Below are 24114 nucleotides of genomic sequence, written 5' to 3'. Positions count from 1 at the left end.
CTTCTACCACCCCTCACGCCGTTCCCCCCCTCACGCCGTTCCTACCCTTTTCCCACCCTTTCCTGCCCCTCACGCTGTTCCCGCCCTTTCCCGCCTCGAACTGTTCCTGCTTTGCACCCTTCCTGAGCTCTTCCCACCACACGCCTTTCCCGCCCCGCGCTGTTCTCGCCCTTCTACCACCCCTCACGCTGTTCCCCCCTTACACCGTTTCTGCCGTTCTTACCCTTTTCCCACCCTTTCCTGCCCCTCACGCCATTCTCGCCCTTTCCCGCCTCGAACTGTTCCCGCTTTGCACCCTTCCCGAGCTCTTCCCGCCGCTCGCCTTTCCCTACCACCCCTCATGCCGTTCCTGCCATTCATACGCTTTTCCCACCCTTTCATACCCCTCACGCCGTTCCCACCCTGTCCTGCCTTGAACTGTTCCCGCTTCCCACCATTCCCAGGCTCTTCCTGCCGCTCGCCTTTCCCGCCCCACGCCGTTCTCGCCCTTCTACCACCCCTCACGCCATTCCCCTCCTCACGCCTTCCTACCCTTTTCCCACCCTTTCCTGCCCCTCATGCCGTTCCCGCCTCGAACTGTTCCCTCTTCCCGCCCTTCCTGCTCTTCCCGCCCTTCCCGCCGCTTGCCTTTCCTGCCCCGCACCGTTCTCGCCCTTCCACCACCCCTCACGCCATTCCCCCCTCACGCCGTTCCTGCCCTTTTCCCACCCTTTCCTGCCCCTCACACCGTTCCCGCCTTGAACTGTTCCCTCTTCGCGCCCTTCCCACCCTTCCCGCCCTTCCCGCCGCTCGCCTTTCCCGCCCCGCGCCGTTCTCGCCCTTCTACCACCCCTCACGCCGTTCCCCCCTCACACCGTTCCTGCCCTTCTTACCCTTTTCCCACCCTTTCCTGCCCCTCATGCCGTTCCCGCCCTTTCCCACCTCGAACTGTTCCCTCTTCGCGCCCTTCCTGCCCTTCCCACCGCTCGCCTTTCCCGCCCCACGTCATTCTCGCCCTTCTACCACCCCTCACGCCATTCCCCCCTCACGCCGTTGCTGCCATTCCTACCCTTTTCCCACCCTTTCCCGGCCCTCACGCTGCTACCGCCCTTTTCCTGCCCTTCACTCCCTTCCCACCTCTCAAACCTTTCCCACCCCTCACACCTTCCCCGCCCCTCATGCCATTCTCGCCTCACACTCTTCTTGCCCCTCACGCCTTTCCCACTCTTTTCCTGCCCTTCCTGTCCCTCACGCCTTTCCCACCTCACAACTTTCCCGCCCCTCACGCTCTTCCCACCTCATGCCTTTCCCTCCCTTTTCCCGCCCCTCACGTCCTTCCCGCCCTTTCCCGCCCCTCACGCCGTTCCCGCCTCACAAACTTCCACCGCTCCCACCCCAGCCCCTCAAACCCGAGAGGAAAGTCAAGAAAAAAAGTGGGGAAAAAAAGAAAAAAAAAAAAAAAAAAGGCTTTGGAAGTTTATTATCTTTGATAAAATCTCAGCTGAAAGGGGTGGACTCTGTTAACAGCAAATGCACAAACCCCCTTGTATCCAGGGGGAAATCCCGTGGTTCGGCTGTTTTGTGGTGGTTTGGGGGGTTTTTTCTTTCTTTCTTTTTTTTTTTCACTTTTTCACTCAGAAAAAGTAAAGCCGTTGAATTTCCCGACGTTCAATGACACCGATGGAAGGTCCGACCCGCGAGCGGCGTCCAGTGAGAGGTTTGGTAAAGCGACGTTCTGATTAATTAGCTAAATCAGTTAAGAAAAGCTGAATTTCCTATACAAAATTACAATACAGAGAACATACAATTACAATACGGGGGTTGGACTGTCAGTAACTATTCACCTAGAACAGAAATCCCAGCGTAAAAAAACCTGACGGAAAGGAAAATAAATCGGTTTTCTTCAGCTTGTAAAACTGGAGACGAAACGCCAAGTTCCGAGAGACGCTTTTTCAAGTTCTTACCGTAAAAATCCGTGTTTTGCTCGTTAAAAAAAAAAATTGAATTTGTTGAGGCAAATGAAGTTGTTTTAAAACAATTTCAGGTCCCGATGGGGGTGACGAACTCGGCGGTGAGAGGTAGAGGCGTCGCTGCGATCACAATCTATTGGTTTGTTCTGAGGTAATTAATTAATCGTGAGTCAACAATTATCTTGGCAAAAGAGAGCAACATTGACTAATTACACTAAATGACCTCTCTCCTCTCCGTCAGTAGGTCCTAAAAACTTAATTGGAGGCGTCGGAGTTGACGCTTCCCGGGTCTCCGGCAGGTGAGGTGATGGATGAGGGGGTGGTGGGGTCCTGCCAGCTGCCGTTGGCCTGTGGGGACAGCAAAACACACAAAATTTACATCTCACTGCATTAAAACCTCCAAGAAATCACACACAGACAACAAAATGTGGCTTTAGAAGTTGGTAAGAGACAGATTTTAAAAGGAAATAAATACAGCCAAGCGCAGTCCTTGAATATCCCATCAAAAACCTCTTACACCTGCTCCGGGAAATTCAAATATATTCATATTGGAGGTTAAATATAGCAATCTGTGCTCTAATACAGTAAATATATTACTCTCAAAGCTCTTAAATAGTATTAAAAATATACTGGCACAGGTTAACGAACAACTGGGATTTCTCACACGTTTATCAATGACAAAAAAATACTGAGATGTGTCGGTATTTAACGCTTCATTTAGCTCTTTTCCAATCTTATGATGCCTATAATTTCCTGTTGGCAAGAATTAACTAAACACACACTTTTTTTTTCGTGAGCAAAGCCCAAATTTTCAATAATAATACACCAATAATAACAATAAATTCCCTCTGCCAGCAGGTCTATTAAATCCCATTTTTTTTTCCTATCCCCACATCAGCCACGTTAGGGGATTTTGGTTAAAAAAACCCAAATTTGTGGGTTTAGGAGCCAAAAAAAAAAAAAAAAGGAAAAAAAAAAAGCCCATCTTACATCGAGGCGCTGCGTCGTGTACAGAGGGTTCCCCACGAGCGGCTCGTACCTTCCCGTCTGGTGGATGACGTGGTGGAGGGAATCCATCTGCAAATCCCACCCCCCCAAAACCAAAAAAATCAGGGTGAAAAATAATAATAATAATAAAAAAAGAAATTAAAAAAAAAAGGTGGAAAAAAGGTTCTTTAAAGGAGAATTTTTCAGTAAGAATTTCTACAGGAAAGAAGAAATATTAAGTAGGATTTAAACAGGGAAAAAAAAAAAAGGAGGGGGGTACTTCAATAGTAGCTTTGAGTGAGAGGAATTTTAGGTGAAGAACTTCAGAAGGAGAATTTGGTGAGGGGTTTCAAGCTGAGGCTTTAAGGGAGAGTGAGGATTTCAGGATGTTTCTTATCCTGAAAAGCGAGTTGAACTTTAAACTCAACAGGAGTTTTAGTCACAATTTTGCTCCGAATCCCAGTGGGAAGTTCAGTGAGAATTTAAGAATTTCAGGATGAATTTCACTGTGAATTTCGACAGGAACTTCAGTATTTAAGTAAACATCTAAGTAAAAGGAGAATTTTAAAATTAGAATTTTAAAATTAGAAAATTAGAAATTTAAAATTAGATTTTTTCCATCAGAAGAACTTTTGAGCAAGGCTTTAAGTGAGGATTTCAGTAAGGAAAAGAATTTAACGTAAGAATTCAAAGTGAAATAAGAATTAGGATTTCCACAAGGGGCTTTCAGGAGAAACTCCCTGTTTTTGCTGGCAAGTGAGCTGGGAATTTGGGTCTCTGTTAATTTTCCATGAACAAATCAGTTCATGCCGAGTCAAGGACGGAAATCTGGGATTTTCCCATTTTTCTCCACGCTGAAAGTCCCTGTTTTTGTTCCCTTGACTGACCTGGGACTGCACGTTGGCTCCCACAGGAGAGCTCTGGTAGGAAGTCAACGACTGCAGGTTGATAAAGGAATCTCCTGAACTGGTCATCTTAAAAGAGCCAGAGGAAGCTGGGAAAAAAAAAAACAAATAGAGGAATTTTTATTAAAAAAAAAAATCAGTTTTAACGAGCAACCAACCCACCAAAAAGGGTCCTGCAAGGGGTACCTGGTAAATTGAAAAGGAAAATAAATCCTACTGTGGTTTCAAGGGTTGGAATTCCAGGTGGGTGATTCTCAGGAGGGATAATTGGGATTGTCAGGAGGGATAACTGGGAATGTCAGCAGGGGAACTGGGATTGTCAGGAGGGATAACTGGAATTGTCAGGAGGATAACTGGGATTGTCAGGAGGGATAACTGGGATTGTCAGGAGGGTAGCTGGGATTGTCAGGAGGGATAACTGGGCTTGCCAGGAGGGTAACTGGGAGGGATAACTGGGATGGATAACTGGGATTGTCAGGAGGGGAACTGGGATGGTAGCTGGGATTGTCAGGAGGGGAACTGGGATGGATAACTGGGATTGTCAGGAGGGATAACAGGGAGGGACAACTGGGACCGTCAGGAGGGATAACTGGGATTGTCAGGAGGGGTAACTGGGATTGTTGGGAGGGTAACTGGGATGGGTAACTGGGATTGTCAGGAGGGGAACTGGGAGGTAACTGGGATTGTCAGGAGGGTAGCTGGGATTGTCGGGAGGGGAACTGGGATTGCCAGGAGGGTAAGTGGGATGGGTAACTGGAATTGTCAGGAGGAATAATTGGGATTGTCAGGAGGGGAACTGGGATTGTCAGGAGGGTAACTGGGATTGTCAGGAGGGATAACTGAGATTGTCAGGAGGGATAACTGGGAATGTCAGGAGGGATAACTGGGATTGTCAGGAGGGTAACTGGGATTGTCAGGAGGGGAACTGGCAGGGATAACTGGGATTGTCAGGAGGATAACTGGGATTGTCAGGAGGGATAACTGGGATTGTCAGGAGGGGAACTGGCAGGGGTAACTGGGATTGTCAGGAGGGGAATTGGCAGGGATAACTGGGATTGTCAGGAGGGATAACAGGGAGGGATAACTGGGATTGTCAGGAGGGTAACTGGGATGGGTAACTGGGATTGTCAGGAGGGATAACTGGGAATGTCAGGAGGGATAACTGGGATTGTCAGGAGGGATAACTGGGAATGTCAGGAGGGGAACTGGGATGGATAACTGGGATTGTCAGGAGGGTAACTGGGATTGTCAGGAGGGATAACTGGGATTGCCAGGAGGGGAACTGGGATTGCCAGGAGGGTAAGTGGGATGGGTAACTGGAATTGTCAGGAGGAATAATTGGGATTGTCAGGAGGGTAACTGGAATTGTCAGGAGGATAACTGGGATTGTCAGGAGGGATAACTGGCATTCTCAGGAGGGGAACTGGCAGGGATAACTGGGATTGCCAGGAGGAATAATTGGGATTTTTCAGGAGGGGAACTGGGGTGGATAACTGGGATTGTCAGGAGGATAAGTGGGATTTTTCAGGAGGGGAACTGGGATTGTCAGGAGGATAAGTGGGAGGGATAACTGGGATTGCCAGGAGGGATAACTGGGCTTGTCAGGAGGGCTAACTGGGATTGCCAGGAGGGCTAACTGGGATTGCCAGGAGGGCTAACTGGGCTTGCCAGGATGTTGTGAGTGTGCTGTGGCAGCCGTGGCTCACCCGAGTTCGGCGTGGCCGGGGACTGGCCCCGGTTGCCCTGAGCCCCCGCCCCGGCGGCGTCCACGGCGCTTTTGGCGGCGTAAATGTTGGCTTCCTCCTGGAACTTCCCCATGTTCTTCTTGTAGCGGATCCTCTTGTTCCCAAACCAGTTGGAAACCTGGCGGGGACACCACCGGGGTCGGGCTGAGCCCTTGGGGGGGCACAACAATCCCTTCCCCCACCTCACAGGACGGGGAATTTCCCAGCCAGGTAAGCGAGAAATAACATTCAATCGTTTATTTCATCTCAAACCTGTAGGAGAATTAGAAACCTTTTGGGTTAAAGCAGGAGTAAAACAGCTGATGGGAATCTGAGGAGTCTCAAAGACTAAGTGTTTTGAGAACATGACAAAGACTAGACATCTGCAGGGATGAGAAAAACAACACTTGCAGAAGGGAGTTTAAGCTGAACCTGCCAGGAGGCATGGGAATAGAAGTGTTGTGGTTAGATTTAGAAGGAAAAGAATTTAAAAAATAAAATATGTTAGCTAGCCAATAATAATCGTGTGAACAGTGTGTGTTTTGTGTGTGTGACCAATAATAGGTTAAGTAGTCAAATATGTGGTAGTTATTGAATTGTATAAAGGTAAGTGTAATTTCCAATAAAGATGAAGCTTCTGACATCATATTGGTGGAGACGAAGTTTCCTTTGGGGTTCTCGCACGTGTTACACAAACCCTCCACACCACCCTTTTCAAACCCACCCCTGGCTCTGCCAGAGTGTCAATTATTTAACATATAAAATTATTATTGCTAGAAAATGATAAAAAACAGCCCAAATTTTGGTTTGGGGGGGGAAAAAAAGAAAGGGGGGCTGCTCCCACCTGGGACACGGTGATGCCGCCCTTCTTGGCGAGCTCCTCTTTGGCCTCTTCGCTGGGGTAGGGGTTGCTCAGGTGGGAGTAAAAATACTCGTTCAGCACCTCCGTGGCCTGCTTGCTGAAATTGCGCCGTTTACGCCTGGAAAAGGGGTGGTTTTCACCGTTTAAAAATGGGTGTTACCTGTGGAATGCCTTCGGTTGGGTGGGGAGGAGGAACTGGGGGAGTTAAATGTTGGTCATTGGATTTGTTGGTGGTTCGGGGCTCACCTTAAAGGGCGAAACAGGTGTGTTAATTAGCAGTTAATGTTCTATCAGTAAATGTGTTTCTAGGTCATACATTAAAATGTTAGTGTTTGAACTATAATAAATGCACTTACATAACAAACCTGTATTTGCCAGTGATGTATTTACACATACTAAAGATATCACAACCCATATATTAATATATGATATTAAATACATGACTTATTAAATATATTATACCTTGCTCAATACATGTGTATATCCTACAAATCATTCATATTTAATATTAAATGCACTAAATACCTGACATATTAAACATATTCACACCTTCTGCAATACCTTACATATATCCCTACCAAGTCTATGAATATTTAATATTAAATCCACTACACATATTGCATATTAAACATATTCACACCTTCTCTAATACACTACGTATATCCCTCCCAAATCTATTCAATATTTAATATTAAATACCACCAAATACCTGACACATTAAATATATTTAAACCTCCTACAATACCTTACATATATCCCAACCAAACCTATGCATATTTAATATTAAATCCACCAAATACCTGACATATTAAACATATTTACACCTTCTACAATATCTAACATATATCCCTACCAAATCAATTCATATTTAATATTAAATCCACTAAATACCTGACATATTAAATATATTTAAACCTTCTACAATATCTTAAATATATCCCTACCAAATCTATTCATGTTTAATACCAAATACACCAAATACCTGACACATTAAATATATTCACACCTTCTGTAATACATTATGTATATCCCTACCAAATCTATTCATATTTAATATTAAATACACCAAATACCTGACACATTAAATATATTTAAACCTCCTACAATACCTAACATATATCCCTCCCAAATCTATTAATATTTAATATTAAATACACTAAATACCTGACATATTAAACATATTTACACCTTCTACAATATCTTAAATATATCCCTACCAAATCAATTCATATTTAATACCAAATACACCAAATACCTGACAAATATATTTAAACCTTCTACAATATCTTATATATATCCCTCCCAAGTCTATGAATATTTAATATTAAATCCACTACACATATTGCATATTAACTATACACACACCTTCTCTAATACACTACGTATATCCCTACCCAATCTATTCATATTTAATATTAAATCCACCAAATAGCTGACATATTAAATACATTTAAACCTTCTACAATATCTTAAATATATCCCTACCAAACCTATTAATATTTAATATTAAATCCACCAAATAGCTGACATATTAAATACATTTACACCTTCTACAATATCTAACATACATCCCTACCAAATCTATTCATATTTAATACCAAATACACCAAATACCTGACATATTAAATATATTTACACCTTCTACAATACTTACATATATCCCTACCAAACCTATTAATATTTAATATTAAATCCACTACACATATTGCATATTAACTATACACACACCTTCTCTAAGACACTACACACATCCCTACCATAAATACATATACATTTATATTAATTCTTTTAATAAATACTCCTTTAAAAACCTTTCTATTGTCACTTATACTATGGAATAAACTCATTTCTATTTCAAATCTCTGCTCACAGGGCCTGACCAGCTGGGAACGTCCCAGTTTTCCCAAGCTGGAGCTGGGATCTGGGGCCGTACCTGGCGTCGAGGAAGCGGGAGCGCAGGATCATGACGGCCTCGCAGGTGCTCTGCTTCAGCTGCATCTGGATGGTGCTGAACTTGCCGTGGATGATGCTCACCATCCGCTCGATCTCCTTGGGGGAGATGGGCCTGGTCCGGCTCTGCTCCCGCAGCAGGTTCATCACGTGCGTGGTGAACTCGCTGCAGGCCTGGGGGACACAGGGATTGGTCGCCAAAACCCCCCCCCTCCCTCCCTCCCTCCCAAAATCCGCTCCCCTCACGCCAAGAGCTTCCCCCTCCCCAAAATATCCAGGGGGGATCTCAGCGAGTTCAGCTGGGTTCTGCTCCTGGACACCCAGGGAATGACACAGCCCTGTCCTTGTTCCTTGGGATCCTCTCCCTCTGGGGAATTCAAAACCTGTCCCTGGATCCAAAGCCTGTCCCTGGGTCCACAGCCTGTCCCTGGATCCACAGCCTGTCCCTGGGTCCAAATCCTGTCCCTGGGTCCAAAACCTGTCCCTGGGTCCTCAGCCTGTCCCTGAATCCAAAACCTGTCCCTGGGTCCACAGCCTGTCCCTGGATCCAAAACCTGTCCCTGGATCCACAGCCTTTCCCTGGATCCAAAGCCTGTCCCTGGATCCAAAACCTGTCCCTGGATCCAAAACCTGTCCCTGGATCCACAGCCTGTCCCTGGGTCCACAGCCTCTCCCTGGGTCCACAGCCTGTCCCTGGATCCACAGCCTGTCCCTGGATCCAAAACCTGTCCCTGGGTCCACAGCCTGTCCCTGGGTCCAAAACCTGTCCCTGGGTCCACAGCCTGTCCCTGGATCCACAGCCTGTCCCTGGATCCAAAACCTGTCCCTGGATCCAAAGCCTGTCCCTGGGTCCAAAACCTGTCCCTGGATCCAAAACCTGTCCCTGGATCCACAGCCTGTCCCTGGGTCCAAAACCTGTCCCTGGATCCACAGCCTGTCCCTGGATCCACAGCCTGTCCCTGGATCCAAAACCTGTCCCTGGATCCAAAACCTGTCCCTGGATCCACAGCCTGTCCCTGGATCCAAAACCTGTCCCTGAGTCCAAAGCCTGTCCCTGGATCCAAAACCTGTCCCTGGATCCAAAACCTGTCCCTGGATCCACAGCCTGTCCCTGGATCCACAGCCTGTCCCTGGATCCAAAGCCTGTCCCTGGATCCAAAACCTGTCCCTGGATCCAAAACCTGTCCCTGGATCCACAGCCTGTCCCTGGATCCAAAACCTGTCCCTGAGTCCAAAGCCTGTCCCTGGATCCACAGCCTGTCCCTGGGTCCAAAACCTGTCCCTGGATCCAAAACCTGTCCCTGGGTCCACAGCCTGTCCCTGGGTCCAAAACCTGTCCCTGGGTCCAAAGCCTGTCCCTGGATCCAAAGCCTGTCCCTGGGTCCACAGCCTGTCCCTGAGTCCAAAGCCTGTCCCTGGATCCAAAACCTGTCCCTGGATCCAAAGCCTGTCCCTGGATCCAAAACCTGTCCCTGGATCCACAGCCTGTCCCTGGGTCCAAAACCTGTCCCTGGATCCACAGCCTGTCCCTGGATCCAAAACCTGTCCCTGGATCCACAGCCTGTCCCTGGGTCCAAACCCTGTCCCTGGATCCACAGCCTGTCCCTGGATCCACAGCCTGTCCCTGGATCCAAAACCTGTCCCTGGGTCCAAAACCTGTCCCTGGGTCCAAAACCTGTCCCTGGATCCAAAACCTGTCCCTGGATCCACAGCCTGTCCCTGGGTCCACAGCCTGTCCCTGGATCCAAAACCTGTCCCTGGGTCCAAAGCCTGTCCCTGGTCCTGCTCTCGAAGCCCAGGGCGAAGTGGGGAGAGGGGGATGTGGGCAGGGAACGGGACAAAAAGGGGGCGTTTTTTTTGGGGGGGGGGGTGAGAGGGTAACAAAAAAAAGCTCTTCCATGCAGAAAGATCACCTGTTCATATTTCTCTAGCTCAGAGTGGTAAATCTGTCGGATCTGGGACAGCTTGGCCCTGTAGTCAGAGTGCTCAATGCTATTGTCATTGGGACAGCCACCTGATGCCGCTGCTCCCGCCATCAGCGCTCCTCCTCCTCCTCCTCCTCCTCCTCCTCCTCCACCTCCTCCTCTTTCTCCTCCTCCTCCTCTGCCTCTTTTCTCGGGCCCGGAGACGCCCTCAGCCAGCAGCATGTTATCCAAACGCAGCAGCTGCGCGTCCGGAGGGTCCTCCTCCTGGATACCGCGGATGCTCAGAACTGTGGGACACACAGCGGGGTAAAATTGGGATTGGGGTGGGGATAAACATGGGAATTGGGGTACTCAGCACTGCGGGACACACAGCGGGGTAAAACTGGGATTGGGATTGGGATAACATGGGAATTGGGATGGGGATAACACGGGAATTGGGGTACTCAGCACTGCGGGACACACAGCGGGGTAAAATTGGGATTGGGGTGGGGATAAAATGGGAGTTGGGATGGGGGTAAAACGGGAATTGGGGTACTCAGCACTGCGGGACACACAGCGGGGTAAAATTGGGATTGGGATTGGAATAACATGGGAATTGGGATTGGAATAACATGGGAATTGGGGTACTCAGCACTGCGGGACACACAGCGGGGTAAAATTGGGATTGGGGTGGGGAAAACACGGGAATTGGGGTACTCAGCACTGCAGGACACACAGCGGGGTAAAATTGGGGTTGGGATGGGGAAAACACGGGAATTGGGGTACTCAGCACTGCGGGACACAGCGGGGTAAAATGGGAGTTGGGATGGGGATAACATGGGAATTGGGATGGGGAAAACATGGGAATTGGGATGGGGATAACATGGGAATTGGGGTACTCAGCACTGCGGGACACACAGCGGGGTAAAATTGGGATTGGGATTGGAATAACATGGGAATTGGGATACTCAGCACTGTGGGACACACAGCGGGGTAAAATTGGGATTGGGATTGGAATAACATGGGAATTGGGATGGGGATAACATGGGAATTGGGGTACTCAGCACTGCGGGACACACAGTGGGGTAAAATTGGGATTGGGATTGGAAAAACATGGGAATTGGGGTACTCAGCACTGCGGGACACAGAGTGGGGTAAAATTGGGATTGGAATAACATGGGAATTGGGATGGGGAAAAATGGGATTGGGATGGGGATAACACGGGAATTGGGGTACTCAGCACTGCGGGACACACAGCGGGGTAAAATTGGGATTGGGATGGGGGTAAAATGGGAATTGGGATGGGGATAACATGGGAATTGGGGTACTCAGCACTGCGGGACACACAGCGGGGTAAAATTGGGATTGGGATGAAAACATGGGAGTTGGGATGGGGATAACATGGGAATTGGGGTACTCAGCACTGCGGGACACACAGTGGGATAGAACGGGTTGGGATGGGGATAACATAGGAATTGGGATGGGGAAAACATGGGAATTGGGGTACTCAGCACTGCAGGACACACAGCGGGATAAAATGGGAGTTGGGATGGGGAAAACACGGGCGTTGGGATGGGGATAACATTGGGGTTGGGATGGGGATAAAATGGGAATTGGGATGGGGATAAAATGGGAGTTGGGATGGGGGTAACACGGGAATTGGGGTACTCAGCACTGTGGGACACACAGCAGGATAGAATGGGAGTTGGGATTGGAATAACATGGGAATTGGGGTACTCAGCACTGCGGGACACACAGCGGGATAAAATTGGGATTGGGATAACATGGGAATTGGGATGGGACTCAAGGACTGTGGGATACACATGGGGTTGGGATAAAATGGGATTGGGATTGGGATAACATGGGAGTTGGGATGGGATAACACTGGGAGTTGGGACATGGGGATAAAATGGGGTTGGGATGGGGATAAATGGGGATTGGGACTGGAGTGACACACAGCGGGATAAAATGGGGGTTGGGATGGGGGTAAAATGGGGGTTGGGATTGGGATAAAGTGGGGTTGGGATTGGGATAAAGTGGGGTTGGGATTGGGATAAAATGGGGTATAACGGGATTGCGGGATAAAATGGGAGTTGGGATGGGGGTAAAATGGGAATTGGGATTGGGATAAAATGGGAGTTGGGATTGGATAAAATGGGGTTGGGATGGGATAAATGGGAGTTGGGATACTGGATGAAATGGGAGTTGGGATAAAATGGGGGTTGGGATGGGGTAAAATGGGGGTTGGGATTGGGATAAAATGGGAGTTGGGATTGGGATAACATGGGAATTGGGATGGGGATAAAATGGGGTTGGGATTGGGATAAAATGGGGGTTGGGATGGGGATAAAATGGGAGTTGGGATGGGGATAAAATGGGGGTTGGGATGAAATGGGGTTGGGATGGGGATAAAATGGTGGGATGGGATAAATGGGTTGGGATGATAAATGGGGGTTGGGATGGGGATAAAATGGGAGTTGGGATGGGGATAAAATGGGAGTTGGGATGGGGATAAAATGGGGGTTGGGATTGGGATAAAATGGGGGTTGGGATGGGGATAAAATGGGCGTTGGGATTGGGATAAAATGGGGGTTGGGATTGGGATAAAATGGGAGTTGGGATGGGGATAAAATGGGAGTTGGGGTACTGAGCACTGTGGGAAACTACCAGTTCAGTGAATTTTTTCTCACTCAAAATTAACTATTTAGGGAATTTTTCCACTCAAATTACCAATTCAGTGAATTTTCTCACTCCAAAACTACCAACTGAGTGAATTTTTTTTCCACTCAAAATTACCAATTCAATGAATTTTCTCACTCCAAAACTACCAATTCAGTGTAATTCTTTTCACTCAAAATTAACTATTTAGGGAATTTTTCCACTCCAAATTACCAATTCAGTGAATTTTCTCAATCAAAATTTGAATTAAGGAGGGAGGCAAATGAAATTCCCCCTGGTTTTTAATTAACCCCTAATTAAAGGGGTGGGGCCTCGCCGGGTATGCAAATGCAATCAGCGCCTTTGCATCTCATTAATTAGGGGGGATCTGCGACGTGCCTGGGACTGAAATGAGGTTCAAAAATCAAAAACTGGCCTAGTTGGGTCAGAAATTAACCAAAAAGTGGCCTATTTGGGTGAAAATGAACCAAAACCTGGCCTATTTGGGTGAAAATGAACCAAAAACTGGCATATTTCGGTGAAAATGAACCAAAAAGTGGCATATTTAGGTCAGAAATGAACCAAAACCTGATATATTTGGGTGAAAATGAACCAAAAACTGGCATATTTGGGTCAGAAATGAACCAAAAACTGGCATATTTGGGTCAGAAATGAACCAAAACGTGGCCTATTTGGGTGAAAATGAACCAAAACCTGGCCTATTTGGGTGAAAATAAGCAAAAAAGTGGCATATTTGGGTCAGAAATGAACCAAAAAGTGGCATATTTGGGTCAGAAATGAACCAAAACCTGATATATTTGGGTGAAAATGAACCAAAAACTGGCATATTTGGGTCAGAAATGAACCAAAAACTGGCATATTTGGGTCAGAAATGAACTAAACCTCGCCTATTTGGGTGAAAATAACCAAAAACTGGCATATTTGGGTCAGAAATGAACCAAAAACTGGCATATTTGGGTCAGAAATGAACCAAAAACTGGCATATTTGGGTCAGAAATGAACCAAAAAGTGGCCTATTTGGGTGAAAATGAACCAAAAAGTGGCCTATTTGGGTCAGAAATGAACCAAAAACTGGCCTATTTGGGTGAAAATGAACCAAAACCTGGCCTATTTGGGTGAAAATGAACCAAACCCTGACTTATTTGGATCAGAAATGAACCAAAAACTGGCCTATTTGGGTGAAAATGAACCAAACCCTGACTTATTTGGATCAGAAATGAACCAAAAACTGGCCTATTTGGGTGAAAATGAACCAAAAAGTTGCATATTTGGGTCAGAAATGAACCAAAAAGTGGCCTATTTGGGTGAGAAATGAACCAAAACCTGGCCTATTCAGGTGAAAATGCCCCCAAAACCTCGGCTTAAAAAAACCCAAACCCAACAAATTAATGAAATGAATTAAAATCCCAATTAATGAAACTGAGGGGGAGAAAGAGGGGGGGGATGGGGGGAGTTACACAAGGGGGGAGAATTTGGGACAGTGAAGGGGGGGATTTTGGGGTGAAAAGAGGAGATTTTGGGTCCGGAAGGGCCCCCAAACTCACCGGTTTTGTCTTTGATGTCGCAGAGGACGCTGAACAGGGCGGGTTTCATCCGGTGGCAGTTCAGGGAGTGCTTCCTGAAGGGAAAAAAAGAGGGAAAAATGAGCCCAAATCCCGGGAAAAAAGGTAAGGAGAGGTCGGGAAGGGGGAGGGGATGGGAAAAATGGGGTGTTTTTGGTGGTTTTTGGTCAGGGAAAAGGCAAAGGGTGAAAATCTTGAGTTTTGGGGGGCACCAAGTGTCATTGTAAATATATTTATTTATTATTTTCACACACACATATCTTAAAAAATATATAAATAAAATATATATATAATAAATAAATCATATATAATATATAATAAATATATAATAAATAAATATATAATATATAAATATATAATAAATAAAAATATATAAAATATAAATAAACACATAAATATATTAATATATTAATATACATAATTATATATTGAGATACATAATTATATATTAATGCACATAATTATATATTAATATACATAATTACATATTAATTATATTTCAATAACCTATACGTAAATCTGCCCAATTTTATGTATTTAGACTCACCTTAATTATATATTAATATACATAATTATATATTAATATAATTATATATTAATTCCATTTCAATAATCTAGTTGTAAATCTACCCAATTTTATGTGTTTAGACTTACATTAATTATATATTAATATACATAATTATATACTAATATACATAATTATATATTAATTCTATTTCAATAATCTATACGTAAATCTACCCAATTTTATGTGTTTAGACTCCCCTTAATTATATATTAATATACATAATTATATCTTAATATAAATAATTATATATTAATTCTATTTCAATCATCTATACATAAATCTACCCAATTTTATGTATTCAGACTCACATTAATTATATATTAATATACATAATTACATATTAATTCTATTTCAATAACCTATACATAAGTCTACCCAATTTTATGTATTTAGACTCACCTTAATTATATATTAATACACATAATTATATATTAATATACATAATTATATATTAATATAAATAATTATATATTAATTCCATTTCAATAATCTATACGTAAATCTACCCGAATTTTTCCCATAAAACACCAAATTATCCCATTTTCCAGCCTTTTGGGGCCAAATTCCACGGGAAAACATCGGGAAAAAAAAAAATCTGGAAGAAACACCCACCTCAAAAATCTCTTTTACTGCTCCCGATCCCTTTTCGGAACCCACAAATCCCGTTCCAACCCGCCCGGTTTTCGATGTCTTTTTGACCCCCAAACCCCCTCTTTTTTTTCCCCTCCCTTCCTGCTCCCATCAGAGGCTCCTCCAACCCCTCCCAGGAATTTTTTCACCCCCAAAACCACGGGATTTTCCCCCAAAATCCGGGGCGGGGGTGGGAGAGCGAGCGAGAGAACAAAGGCGGCGGCTCGGGCAGCCTCATTGTCCTCGGCCGAGCGGAAAAACCGGGAATTCCGGCGAGAATTCCCAAACCCTCGGTCCAGAAAACCCGGCGATAATTAGTAATTAAGAATCAATAATTAATTAATCACCCGGACCACCCCCTCTCCTCCTCCCCTGGCTCCGATCCCCCATCCCCCATCCCCAAACTTTCCAGGGAAGTTGGGTTTTTTGGGGGTTTTTTGGTTTTTTTCCCCCAAGTTTGGATCTTTGATAAAAAAAATTTCCCTCCTCCGGAAAAAATTGCGAAGGAATTTACGTTTGGAAGGTGAATTTTTAAGGCCATCTCCCCCCCCCCCAAAAATGCAGCGGAGTCGCCTCTGGAGGAGGGGGTGGTAAAAACTCCCCAAACCAAGCGAAATTCCCGCCCACAAAGCAGGGAAAAAAAAAAAGAAAAAAAAAAAAAAAGTGGTTTTTTAACCCGTGAATTGCCAGGAAAATTCCCTCCATTTACAGAAGGGCTGTGAAATTTTGGGGCGGAACTGAAAAGGGATTTGGTTTCAGGGCGGGCAAAGCTCAAGCTCAGAGAGACCAAAACTCCTGAGGGGCTCAAAGTGCTCTCGAATATCAATAATTCTCAATATTCCAGGGGGAATTCCTGGAATGCTCAGGGGGGGAGCTGCAGGTGAGAAAAACACCGGGAAGAGACAAACAAAGTCAAGTTTTTTTGGGGGGAAAAAGTGACACGGGAGGGGGGGGGGCACGCTTGGAAAATAACCCAAAAAACCCACGTTTCGACCCAAATTACGAGGTGGTTTAGAGGGTAAAGCTCCTCCTTTATGTTCAGGTGAATCCCTTCGAGCCTCTGGAATTTGGTGACGATGATTGGACAAATTTTTTGGGGGAGGGGGGCAGATGAACAAAAAACGGGCCCCAAAAGTCCCTTTCGGTGGGATCCAAACCCCCCCTGGAAAAGCTGCTAATTAGGGCTAATAATTAACCAAGTGCCAATCAGGACCAGCGGGATCCCACTCTGTGACATCCAGGGGGGGTTTTCCCGTTAAACTGAGGAATTCCAGGTGGGGGTGACGGATGAAAGACCCCCCCCAGTGTCCCCAAACCAGGGGGTCCTCAGTCCCCCCACCCTCTCCCGGCCAAACTTCACCCCCCAGGACCCCCAGACTTCCCGGTCACGGTGGTTTTTCCACATTCCTGGTGGGTTTTCCCCCATTCCTGGTGGTTTTCCCCCATTCTCAGTGGTTTTGCCCCATTCCCAGTGGGTTTTGCCCCATTCCCAGTGGGTTTTCCCCCATTCCCAGTGGTTTTGCCCCATTCCCAGTGGGGTTTTGCCCCATTCCCAGTGTTTTTCCCCCATTCCCAGTGGGTTCTCCCCCATTCCCAGTGGGTTTTGCCCCATTCCCAGTGGGTTTTGCTCCCATTCCCAGTGGGTTTTGCTCCCATTCCCAGTGAGTTTTGCCCCATTCCCAGTGAGTTTTGCCCCATTCCCAGTGGTTTTCCCCATTCCCGGTGGTTTTCCCCCATTCCCAGTGGTTTTCCCCCATTCCCAGTAGGTTTTCCCCCATTCCCAGTGGGTTTTGCCCCATTCCCAGTGGGTTTTGCTCCAATCCCAGTGGGTTTTGCCCCATTCCCAGTGGGTTCTCTCCCATTCCCAGTGTTTTTCCCCCATTCCCAGTGAGTTTTCCCCCATTCCCAGTGTTTTCCCCCATTCCCAGTGAGTTTTTCCCCATTCCCAGTGAGTTTTGCCCCATTCCCGGTGGTTTTCCCCCATTCCCAGTGATTTTCCCCCATTCCCAGTGGGTTTTGCCCCATTCCCAGTGGTTTTACCCCCATTCCCAGTGGTTTTGCCCCCATTCCCAGTGAGTTTTGCTCCATTCCCGGTGGGTTTCCCCCATTCCCAGTGGTTTTGCCCCATTCCCAGTGAGTTTTGCCCCATTCCCAGTGGGTTTCCCCCATTCCCAGTGGTTTTGCCCCATTCCCAGTGGGTTCTCCCCCACTCCCAGTGAGTTTTTCCCCCATTCCCAGTGGTTTTCCCCCATTCCCAATGGTTTTCCCCCATTTCCAGTGGGTTTCCCCCATTCCCAGTGGGTTTTCCCCCATTCCCAGTGGTTTTGCCCCCATTCCCAGTGGTTTTCCCCCATTCCCAGTGAGTGTTGCCCCATTCCCAGTCAGTTTTACCCCATTCCCAGTGGGTTTTTCCCCATTCCCACTGGTTTTGCCCCATTCCCAGTGGGTTTCCCCCACTCCCAGTGAGTTTTCCCCCATTCCCAGTGAGTTTTCCCCCATTCCCAGTGGTTTCCCCATTCCCAGTGAGTTTTGCCCCATTCCCAGCAGTGTCAGGTGGGACAATTCCGCTCCAGCTTCCCCATTCCTGGTTGGGTTTCCCCCATTCCTGGTGGGGTTTCCCCCCCATTCCCAGTGTTATTTCCCCCCCCTTCCCAGCAGATTTTCCCCCATTCCCAGCGAGTTTTCCCCCCCTATTCCCAACGGCGTCAAGGCGGGACAACCCCCATTCCCACCGGGAATCGCCGGTGTCCACACCAGCGGAGCAGCTCCCGAACGCTACGGGGGCATCCTGGCGGTGTCGGGGCCGGGATGGAAACACCGGGAACACCGGGAACACCGGGAATACCGGGAATACCGGGAACACCGGGAATACCGGGAACACCGGGAATACCGGGAACACCGGGAATAAACACAAGACAACCTCCATTCCCACCGGGAATCGGTGCCGGTGTCCACACCAGCGGGGGCAGCTCCCGAACACCACGGGGCCATCCTGGCGGTGTCGGGGCCGGGATGGAAACACCGGGAACACCGGGAATAAACACAGGACAACCCCCATTCCCACCGGGAATCGGTGCCGGTGTCCACACCAGCGGGGGCAGCTCCCGAACGCCACGGGGCCATCCTGGCGGTGCTGGGGCCGGGATGGAAACACCGGGAACACCGGGAATAGCGGGAACACCGGGAATACCGGGAACACCGGGAATACCGGGAACACCGGGAATACCGGGAATACCGGGAATAAACACAGGACAACCCCATTCCCACCGTGGAATCGGTGCCGGTGTCCACACCAGCGGAGCAGCTCCCTAACGCTCCGGGGGCATCCTGGCGGTGCCGGGGCCGGGATGGAAACACCGGGAACACCGGGAACACCGGGAATACCGGGAACACCGGGAATACCGGGAATACCGGGAACACCGGGAACACCGGGAATAAACACAGGACAACCCCCATTCCCACCGGGAATCGGTGCCGGTGTCCACACCAGCGGGGGCAGCTCCCGAACGCTACGGGGGCATCCTGGCGGTGCCGGGGCCGGGATGGGAACACCGGGAATAAACACAGGACAACCCCCATTCCCACCGGGAATCGGTGCCGGTGTCCACACCAGCGGGGGCAGCTCCCGAACGCTACGGGGGCATCCTGGCGGTGCCGGGGCCGGGATGGAAACACCGGGAACACCGGGAATAGCGGGATTAAACACACACACCCCACCCCCACCCCCACCAGGGTGGTCTGTCCGCGGTGCCCCCCGCGCTGAGTCACGGCCGGTGCCGGTGCCGGTGCCGGTGGCGGTGCCGGTGCCCCCCTCTCCGCCCGCGGGTACCTGGCCTGGGCCTCGTCGAGGCTCTGGTCGGTGATGGCCATGATCTGCTGCAGGACATCGCCCGTGTCGTGCGGCGGCGGCTCCGCCGCGGCCCCGGCCCCGGCGGCGGGAGGAGGAGGAGGAGGAGGAGGCGGAGGAGGAGGAGAGGAGGAGGAGGCGGCGGGAGGGTCACCCCGAGCAGCCGCGACAGGTCCTCCATGGCGGGCGGGCCGGGCCCGGCGCGCCGCGACCCCCGGCGCGACAGGGCGGGCGACAGGGCCCGGTGGCGACCGAGCGGCGACCACCGAAACCTTTCCCTCCCCCTCCTCCTCCTCTCCTCTCCCCTCCTCCTTCGCGGACCCCCTCCCCCGCCCGGAGCAGCCGCCGCGGGACACGCCCAGCAGTGGCCACGCCCCCTCTGTGTCGATGGGACACGCCCATCAGTGGCCACGCCCCCTCCTGTGTCGATGAGACACACCCATCAGTGGCCACGCCCTCCTGTGTCGATGAGGGACACGCCCCCTCCTGTGTCGATGAGACACGCCCATCGGTGACCACGCCCCCTCCTGTGTCGATGAAGGACACGCCCCCTCCTGTGTCGATGAGTGACACGCCCACCTGTGACCACGCCCCCTCCTGTGACGATGAGGGACACGCCCCTCGATGGACACGCCCCTTCTGGGTTGGCTACGATCACCTCTGGCCACGCCCCCTCCCGTGGCTTTGTCACGCCCACTGCGGGACACGCCCCCTCAGGCTCGTCCCAGGGTCCCTCAGGATTCCTTGGGCTCGTCCCAAGATCCCTCAGGATCCCTTGGGCTCATCCCAAGATCCCTCAGGATCCCTTGGGCTCATCCCAAGATCCCTCAGGCTCGTCCCAAGATCCCTCAGGATCCCTTGGGCTCATCCCAAGATCCCTCAGGCTCATCCCAGGATCCCTCGGGCTCATCCCAGGATCCCTCAGGATCCCTTGGGCTCATCCCAAGATCCCTCAGGCTCATCCCAGGATCCCTCGGGCTCATCCCAGGATCCCTCAGGATCCCTTGGGCTCATCCCAGGATCCCTTGGGCTCATCCCAGAATCCCTCAGGATTCCTTGGGCTCATCCCAGGATCCCTCGGGCTCATCCCAGAATCCCTCAGAGTTCCTTAGGACTCATCCCAGGATCCCTCGGGCTCATCCCAGGATCCCTCAGGATTCCTTGGGCTCATCCCAGGATCCCTCGGGCTCATCCCAGGATCCCTTGGGCTCATCCCAGAATCCCTCAGGATTCCTTGGGCTCATCCCAGGATCCCTCGGGCTCATCCCAGGATCCCTCAGGATTCCTTGGGCTCATCCCAGGATCCCTCGGGCTCATCCCAGGATCCCTTGGGCTCATCCCAGGATCCTTCAGTCCCATCCCAGGATCCCTCAGGCTCATCCCAGGATTTCTTGGGCTCATCCCAGGATCCCTCAGGTTTGTCCCAGGGTCCCTCAGGATCCCTCAGTCTCATCCCAGGATCCCTCAGGATTTCTTGGGCTCATCCCAGGATCCCTCAGGTTTGTCCCAGGGTCCCTCAGGATCCCTCAGTCTCATCCCAGGATCCCTCAGGATTTCTTGGGCTCATCCCAGGATCCCTCAGGTTTGTCCCAGGGTCCCTCAGGATCCCTCGGTCTCATCCCAGGATCCCTCAGGATTCCTTGGGCTCATCCCAGGATCCCTCGGGCTCATCCCAGGATCCCTTGGGCTCATCCCAGAATCCTTCAGGCTCATCCCAGGATCCCTTGGGCCCATCCCAAGATCCCTCAAGATCCTTCAGGCCCATCCCAGGATCCCTTGGGCTCATCCCAGGATTCCTCGGGCCCATCCCAAGATCCCTCAAGATCCTTCAGGCTCATCCCAGGATCCCTCAGGCCCATCCCAAGATCCCTCAGGGAAGGCCTTCCATGACTTCAAAGCCAAACTGGGTGGAAAAAACCAAGTGCAGGAATTTTGGGAGCCCCACCCAGGTGACAGAACAGTCAATTCTTGTCACCCCCCTCCCCCAATTAATTAACGCATTAATGAATGAATTAATGACTCAGACTGTACCGCCCCCACACCTGGCCAGCAGGAACTCCCCACATTTCCCCTTTGTTAACAACAGACAAGCAGAGTTTGGGATGGTTTTAATCCTAAAAAAAAAAAAAAAAAAAAAAGTGGGACTCTCACAATTCCCACCCTGGGAAAAGCAGGAAGAAAAATTCCCGAGGTCGTCCCAGCCCTCCCAGTTTTCACCCCCTCAGCCCCTGCTCCCCCTGCAGCATCCCGAGGATATTCCCCAGGGGAACAAAAAAAAGCAGATCCCGGGGTTATTCAGCAGGAAAATTTAAATTTCCACCCCTCCCCCGGTGCAGGAAAGGCGGGAAATTGTCCCCAAAAAACGACTCCGTGGAACCACAGATCGTGGAACTGGGACCTTCCCGCTGCTCTGGCTGAAAATTCCCCTCCTTCCCAAAGTTTTTCTGGTGGCTTTTGGAGGCCACAACCCCCCCCACCACCCCAAAATTAAAAAACCAGGAGGGAAAAAGCTCTCCCCACTTTCCATCCCAAGGGGATGACGTCGCTTTTCCCAGAGTGGGGGAAAAGAAGCGGGGGGGGAGACAGAAGAAAAAAAAATTCCAACTCCTTCTCTTCTAAAACCCAGGGCAGAAATATTTATTCCAGGGGGGGGATTCTCTGGGACACAGAAGGTGGGAAGGATAATTTGTTTTTTGGTCAATCCAGGAGAGATCCATCCCCTCCTGAGTGAAGAACTGAACCCCCCCACAGCGAGCTCTTCTCAGAACCAGCAACTGGGGGTTGGATCCTCTGACCAAAAAAGGCTTTCGGTTAAAAAAAAACCACCCTAAAATTATAAATTTTCAGTGCCAGGTGGGAAACAACCCCAACTTCTCCCTGGAATTTCACACGGGCGCCAAAATTCAACGACGGGAAAGGGATCATTTCCCAGTTTCTGAGAATGTTCTGGATGTTCTCAGCCCCAGAATGGACACTGAGTGTTCACCTCCCAGGAGAGGAGTTGTTGGGAAGGAATATTCCCAATTTCTTGCCAGGGGAGAAAAACGGGACCGGGATAGATTTAAGGAGTTATTTGAGAGCGTCGAGGTACAAAAAAAAAAAAAACCCCACACGTTAAAAATCCCGGTGGATTTGGAATCTGACCTCAAGCTGTCCCAGAGGGATTTCCAGGGAGCAGAGGGCTGGTTTTTGGCTGGCCAGGCAAAGGATTCCAAGCTCCCAAACGTCCTCCCCAAAGCCTGGAATGCTCCGAAATCCAATTAAAAAAAAACGAATTAAAAAGCGGGAATCTGCTTTTTGGGAAGCAATTTGCAGGGACTCCCCCCCCTGGAGGAGGTTCCAGAGGGATAAAACAGCCAGGAGGGACCTTGGGATTTACCTTGTGGGTAAATCCAGGGAGTTTTGGGCTCCTCTGGAGCTTGGGAAGGGCCAATCCAAGGGGAGGGATAATACTGAAGGGCCAAGGAAATACTTGGGGTGGTTCCTGTCCCACACTCTCCAGACTCAGCTCCTGGTTAAAAAGTGTCTTTAATGAGAATCCACCTGTCAAAGGTCTGGGAAACCACCTTGTCCTTCATCCCCACAGCTGGAGGGGTGGAAATATGGAAATATCCGTCCTTCCTGGGGCTGGAGGGGTGGAAATATGGAAATCTCCGTCCTTCCCAGGGCTGGAAGGGTGGAAATATGGAAATATCCGTCCTTCCTGGGGCTGGAGGGGATGGAAATATCTGTCCTTCCCAGGGCTGGAAATCTCTGTCCTTCCTGGGGCTGGATGAGGTGGAAATCTCTGTCCTTCCTGGGGCTGGGAGGATGAAAATACAGAAATCTCCGTCCTTCCTGGGGCTGGGAGGGTGAAAATACAGAAATCTCCGTCCTTCCCAGGCTGAGGGGTTGGAAATATGAAAATCTCCATCCTTCCCGGTCTGAGGGGTTGGAAATCTCCATCCTTCCTGGGGCTGGGAGGGTGGAAATATGAAAATCTCCGTCCTTCCTGGGCTGAGGGGGGTGGAAATCTCCGTCCTTCCCGGTCTGAGGGGTTGGAAATATGAAAATCTCCATCCTTCCCGGGCTGAGGGGTTGGAAATCTCTGTCCTTCCTGGGGCTGGATGAGGTGGAAATATGAAAACCTCCATCCTTCCCGGTCTGAGGGGTTGGAAATACAGAAATCTCCATCCTTCCCGGGGCTGAGGGGCTGGAAATCTCGGTCCTTCCCAGGCTGAGGGGTTGGAAATACGAAAATCTCCGTCCTTTCCAGGCTGAGGGGTTGGAAATATGAAAATCTCCGTCCTTCCCGGTCTGAGGGGTTGGAAATATGAAAATCTCCGTCCTTCCCGGTCTGAGGGGTTGGAAATATGAAAATCTCCATCCTTCCCGGTCTGAGGGGCTGGAAATATGAAAATCTCCATCCTTCCCGGTCTGAGGGGCTGGAAATATGAAAATCTCCATCCTTCCCGGTCTGAGGGGTTGGAAATATGAAAATCTCCGTCCTTCCTGGTCTGAGGGGTTGGAAATATGAAAATCTCCGTCCTTCCCAGGCTGAGGGGTTG

The 24114-nt window shown here is 49.3% G+C and overlaps 1 protein-coding gene across 50 annotated transcripts; it reads right to left on the bottom strand.

Annotated features, from left to right (window-relative positions):
- Positions 1-1442: 1442 nt before the first annotated feature.
- LOC126636561 (pre-B-cell leukemia transcription factor 3-like) lies at positions 1443-19834 on the bottom strand. Of its 50 annotated transcripts, none has more exons than XM_050308921.1 (9): positions 19550-19834; positions 14505-14578; positions 10291-10589; positions 8361-8551; positions 6410-6545; positions 5548-5704; positions 3824-3930; positions 2940-3026; positions 1443-2297 (listed from the first exon to the last, which is right to left on the bottom strand). In XM_050308921.1, the coding sequence occupies exons 1-9, from the start codon at positions 19588-19590 to the stop codon at positions 2205-2207; spliced, it is 1185 nt and encodes a 394-aa protein (XP_050164878.1). In that variant the 5' UTR covers positions 19591-19834; the 3' UTR covers positions 1443-2204. The 50 variants fall into 50 exon arrangements, with proteins under 50 accessions (XP_050164878.1, XP_050164837.1, XP_050164834.1 ...); XM_050308880.1 differs by lacking the exons at positions 1443-2297; positions 2940-3026; positions 3824-3930; ... (1 more) ...; positions 6410-6545; positions 8361-8551 and adding exons at positions 8617-8817; positions 8989-9045; positions 9141-9197; ... (1 more) ...; positions 9445-9748; positions 9806-9824 and having other exon boundaries at positions 9920-10589; positions 19550-19719; XM_050308877.1 differs by lacking the exons at positions 1443-2297; positions 2940-3026; positions 3824-3930; ... (1 more) ...; positions 6410-6545; positions 8361-8551 and adding exons at positions 8617-8817; positions 8989-9045; positions 9236-9254; ... (1 more) ...; positions 9445-9748; positions 9806-9824 and having other exon boundaries at positions 9920-10589; positions 19550-19719.
- Between the last annotated feature and the right edge of the window lie 4280 nt (positions 19835-24114).

This window comes from Myiozetetes cayanensis, unplaced genomic scaffold (assembly GCF_022539395.1).
Source record: "Myiozetetes cayanensis isolate MyiCay16 unplaced genomic scaffold, myiCay2020 scf134, whole genome shotgun sequence".
Classification (NCBI taxonomy): Eukaryota; Metazoa; Chordata; class Aves; order Passeriformes; family Tyrannidae; genus Myiozetetes; species Myiozetetes cayanensis.
Note: the sequence above shows the minus strand (reverse complement) of the source record. Positions and strands in the feature narration are given on the sequence as shown.